General features: G+C 45.3%; 1 protein-coding gene across 1 annotated transcript; it reads right to left on the bottom strand.

The window, feature by feature from the left end:
• Positions 1 to 2,130: 2,130 nt before the first annotated feature.
• On the bottom strand, positions 2,131 to 5,144 carry LOC148160036 (uncharacterized). Its single transcript, XM_088005295.1, has one exon. It carries the CDS (start codon positions 4,411 to 4,413, stop codon positions 2,131 to 2,133), a length of 2,283 nt encoding a protein of 760 aa, XP_087861421.1. The 5' UTR covers positions 4,414 to 5,144.
• Positions 5,145 to 5,295: the final 151 nt, after the last annotated feature.

Here is a 5,295-nt window from a genome sequence, read left to right as displayed (position 1 = left end):
ACGCCGGGTTGGAGTTCAGCACCAGAGCCGAAACAGAGGTCCAACCGTGCCTAATAAAGTGTCGAATTAGGGGTACATGTGTCTTTTTTTGCTTTTGAATATTATGTCTGTGTTGGACAAAACGGGTGAGGAGGGTGTTTCCCGTTTCGCCGACATAATTCATTTTACAAATTTTACATGTGATTAGATAAACACAATTTTTTAATTTAGGGTGGCCTAATTGATCTAATTTAAAAATTGTGTTGTTAAATTTATTTTGTACCCAACTCAACTGTTTGAAAAAATCACTCTGACCTTTCACCTTGGGTTTCTCCAGAGGTTTGACTTCAGCTTTAACTAGGAAGTCTCTCAAATTTTTGTTCCTTTTATATGCCGCAATTATTCTATAATTTTGAAGTAAAGAGGTTTCTGATTGGAATTTGGTGAAATTTTGTTTAATATTATATACAAATTGGCCTGCTGAAGAGGTGAAGGTTGTGATCAGAGGAAGTAGGGGAGACGGATCGGGGGGTCTGGACTCAAGGAAGCCTTTCCTACATGCCCTGAGGAAAGTCCTGGAATATCCTCTTTTGGAAAGTGCAGAGAACAGGATCTTAACAGCCTCCTCAAAATCTGCTCTCTGCGTACATATCCTGTGGAATCTGAGGAGTTGTGACTTGATGAGGCCGGCATATGTGTGCCTTGGGTGATAACTGGTTTTAAATAAGAGGGCATGTGTGTCTGTTTCTTTGAAAAAAACCTTGATATCCAATTTGTGTGTCGTGTCAAAATTTGGTCCTTTAAAGGTGGTTGTGTCCAGAAAATCTACCGCTTTAACGCTTGTAGTGGACTTGACTGTAATGGAGGGATTGTATGTGTTTAAATGATTGAGGAATTCCTTAAAGTCTTCTTCAGAATGAGTCCAGACCCCCCAGATGTCGTCCAGGTATCTGAAATAAAATAAAGGGGTCTTTCTGCAAGTGCTGAGGGCACCCTCCTCCCAGTCAGCCATGAATATATTTGCATAGGCAGGTGCAAATTTTTTACCCATGGCTGTACCTTTCACTTGCAGGAAGAAGTTTCCGTCAAAAACAAAGTCATTCCTTTTCAGGTTGATCTCCAGCAGCTGGATTAATTCACGATCTGGCCTCCTCGAATCTGGGTACTTAAAGAATATTCTTTTAATGCAACTAATTCCTTCATTTATATCAATGTTAGTGTACAAACTGTCTATGTCAATGGTAAATAGAATAGAGTCCTGAGGTAGGGAAATTAATTTGATTTTTTCAATAAAATCATAGGTATCTTTAATATAGCTTTTGTGTAATATGGATAGAGGGTATAAATAATGATCAATAAATTCTGCTGTGTTATATGTTTCACTCCCACAGTCTGAAACAATTGGTCTTCCATGTGGGATCTCATTTTTCTTGCTCCAAGCTTCTCTTTTTTTGTGTATTTTAGGGAGCAAATAAAATCTCCTGGCTCTGGGTTCAGGAGGCCCAAGCAGGTAAGATTTTTGTTTAGCATTAATGAATTTCTTTTTATGTAGATTGTCAATTATTTTTCTAATTAGGGGGGCTGTTTCTTTATAAATAGGAGCATCCAATTTCTTATAATATGTTTGATTGTATAATTGTTTATAGCCCTCCCACAGGTACTGTTCTCTATCCATAATCACAATAGCACTGCCTTTATCAGCAGGTTTAATTATTATATTCTTGTTATCCATTAATTCTTTAAGTGCTTTGCTTTCTTCTATAGTTAGGTTAGGTATGGTTTTACTAAATTTAAAGTTTTTATCTAGGTATTTTAGATCTTTATTAATTAATTTTCCCACCTCAGGAGGAAGAGCGTCGATTGGAGGAGACCAGTCGGATTCAGGTAAGAAAGGTAGGTTCTTATTACTGTTAGATACATCATCCTTGTAATACACTGCTAGTTTAATTCTTCTGTGATACTTTTGTAATTCAAACCTCATTTGCATTTTAGTTATTTGTTTATTGTCAACCTGACTAGGAATGAAGGTTAGACCTCTGCTCAAAAGGGAACGCTGTGCATCACTCAGAATAAAGGATTTTGAAAGATTACAGATATTATTATGTACAATCTGAGAGTGCCCTTCCTTCTCTCCAAGGCTCTCAGGGCAATCTATTTTAACCACTCACCCCAGTGGTTGAGAAGACGGGATGCAGTGGCCTTGGTCCAGTGGATTCTGTCCCTGGCCACCGTGAAGGACGTCTTCTTCAGTGCAGGGATGTAGAGAGGAAGCTGCATGATGTGAGTGTTCAGGTGAGAGAGGATTGCCTGTTCATGTTGAGGCAGAGCAGATGAGAAGTTGACCTCAGGAACATAAACATCTGCATTAGGACACTTGGTCCTGGCAGCTCTCACAGCCGCCTTCATCTCTCTCACAACAGCTTCCTTGTTTCTCTGGGATCTGTGGTTGATCCCCAGAGAGAGGATCAGACGCTCGACACCCTCGTTGATCTGCGTTCTTCCAAACAGGTGTGTCAGATGTCTCCATCTGGCACCGGAGAAGCTGATGACCTGCAGATCAGGGTTGCTCACGTTCGGGAACCTCGCTACGTTGGAGTCTCCGATGATGACACATCTGCTGTCGAGGTTGAGGGCCCAGTTCCTGGTCTTGGACAGGACGCCCTCCTGCCCGGCTGTCATCAGGGCCCGGCCGACAGAAGGGCCCGTGGGGCCGGCCGTGGAGGAGACAGAGGCAGGAACACCAAACGTGAGCTTACGTTGAGTGCTGACCTGTAGCCTGCGTTGGATGGGGGCCATCCTGGGTCGCAGAGAGGTCATTCGAACTTCACGAAGGGAGGGTGTGGGGGTGGAGGAGCGGGTAGATGGAGATCTGTATCTCTGGAGCTCCTCCTGCAGGAACTCAGCCACAAAGGAGATGTCCTCATCTAGAGCAGGAGTTGACCTTCTCTGTGGAGGAGCAGGCACAGGGGTTTGAGCTGTTCTCCGGGGGACAGAGGTGGTTTCTCTGGCTGGGTCCTGCTGACGTTGGGGCAGAGGAGTGATGTTCTCTGCTGCATGGTGAGGGGGAGGGGGGCTGCATGCTGCATCCAGGCTCCTCACAGATGTCACAGGTGACCAGTCATTTTGGGGAGGATCTGTCATGGTAGCTGTGGTTGACATGACAGGTCTAGGGGGTGGGGGAGGAGGGGGGGAGGGAGAGGAGGAGGAAGAGGAGGGGGAAGATCGAGGGACCACCGGTTGGGAGGGGGAACGGTGGAAGTAATCATATTCATCCTCCTCCTCTGTAGTTGCAGCTTGAGTTGGTGGAGGGTGATCAGCAGGTTCACCCTCTGTTTCTGCAGCTTGCTGAGGTGGCCCATCATCCTCTGTATTCAGGTGCCGAGAGGATGGGTTGGATGAGGAGGAGGAGGAAGCAGCAGAGGATCCAGCAGGAGAGGGGGGAGCCCCATCATCATCTGAGGCCAGCAGGTAAGCCTGGACATCATCTGCTACAGATGGGTTGAATCTTTTGCCCAGGTTGCGTTTGGCCCATTTCACAGCAACCTCCAGCGGTTGCAGCATGTCGCCACCTAGTGCCAGAAGCAGCTGTTTTTCTTCTTCTTGCACATCCTGATAGTGTTGCCTCAGGATGCACATTGTGTTGAAGGCCCAGTTCCTGGCATTTCCATCAATTAAATCGAGTGTTTTAATTGATGGATTGGCAGGTTTGATCGCCTCAGCCAGGTTGATGGTGATCCGCTGGATGGCCGGTGGGTCACGATCTTTCTGGGATACATTGTTGAGGTGGTGGGTGGCTTTAAGCAGCCTGTGTAGGGATCTGACCTTAACGGTAAAGTCCGGGTCGTCCGATTGCTGGTATTCGGTGCGGTTCGGCCTGTTCCGTGGTGCTGGGCGTGGTTGGGGCTGGCGTTGCTGCCGCTGCTGAGGCTGCTGTCGCTGCTGTCTCCGTTGCTGGCGCTGCTGCTGTTGCCACTGATGTTGCTGGTGCTGATGCTGCTGGTTGTGGTTCCGACGTGGTGCTCCGTTGTTGTTCCAGCCCCGGGAGTCAGTACGTGGTTGGCGGTACTGGTTGCGGGGCTGGGAGCGGTATGGTTGTGGTCGGAAGTCCACATCGCGACCATAAGGACGCGGCTCACGGCGTTGCGGAGGGTACCTCTGACGTGGCTGGAAGGATCCGCCGTGTCGGGAAGGAGGGTACTGCCGCTGGCGGTGTTGTGGACCGGAGCTTCTGCTGCGATCCGCCGTGGGGTAGCGGGTCACCGAAGCATAGCTGGGCCTCCAGCGTTGTTGAGGGGGGTCCCAGTTGTTCGGTGCCGCTTCGTAGCTCCGGAGGTAGCGGTTCTCCAGTTGCCGGTTGCGTTGTCTGCCGCGGTGGTAGTGGACTGTTGTCCAGTTGTCATCCTCATAATCCAGAGGATCAGAATTCCAAACCATTTTGGATGGATGATAAAAAAAGTTTTATAAAAAAATCTAAACTGTGATTAAATGAAAAAATAAAAATTAACTAAAATAGAATAAATGAAAAATCGGGAAAACTGAACTGCTTTTAAGGCCGTTCGGCACTTATTTTATTCAGAACACGAGACAAGCAAACAAAACGCGACGTTTCGGTCAAAATTAAACCTTCATCAGGCAGTCTGCTGTCTCAACTAAGAACATCGGTTAAGATTCAAGTATATAAAGCAGAACAGTTTCAAATTTCGCACTTCAAACAAGCAGAATAAACAGTTGGCTCTGATTGGCCGAACGAGTGCAGGTAACACGTCATAGAACAGGAAGGGAGGGGGGAGGCTGAGGAGGAGATTTAAACATATACAAACACCAAATAGCGCTCCCGCCCCCTACTGGTCAAAAAAAGGAACTGTATCCAGTGCAGTGGAAGGCCAACAAACATATTTACAGGTCAGGATGGCAAAACCATAGAAAATCAATAAAATTATGCAACATATTTACATATTTACAAGGATAGTTCAATATTTACATTATATATACATGTTTTAATAAAAATTAGGTTTTAAACAACTTTTATTCAACCGTTCAGGATTAAAAATAAAAGTCAAACATATAAATTAAGACAGGTGATGCACAGCGTGAGTGTTTAGGGATTTTGGTTAGGGGAAATATTTACATTTAGGGTTAAAATTATAAATTAGGGTTAATAATGCATAGTTTTAAGTGGTTAGGGTTAGAAAAAAATCTTTGGTAAGGGCATAAAAAAAAAAAAAAATATACAAATTAGGATGGTTAGGGTTAGAGAAAAATCTTTGGTAAGGGCATAAAGAAAGATATTCAAATTAGGAGGGGGTCAAAGGTTAG

The sequence above is a fragment of the Poecilia mexicana genome, unplaced genomic scaffold (assembly GCF_051168715.1).
Source record: "Poecilia mexicana isolate PSO_F unplaced genomic scaffold, ASM5116871v1 scaffold_4, whole genome shotgun sequence".
NCBI classification, from domain to species: Eukaryota; Metazoa; Chordata; class Actinopteri; order Cyprinodontiformes; family Poeciliidae; genus Poecilia; species Poecilia mexicana.
Note: the sequence above shows the minus strand (reverse complement) of the source record. Positions and strands in the feature narration are given on the sequence as shown.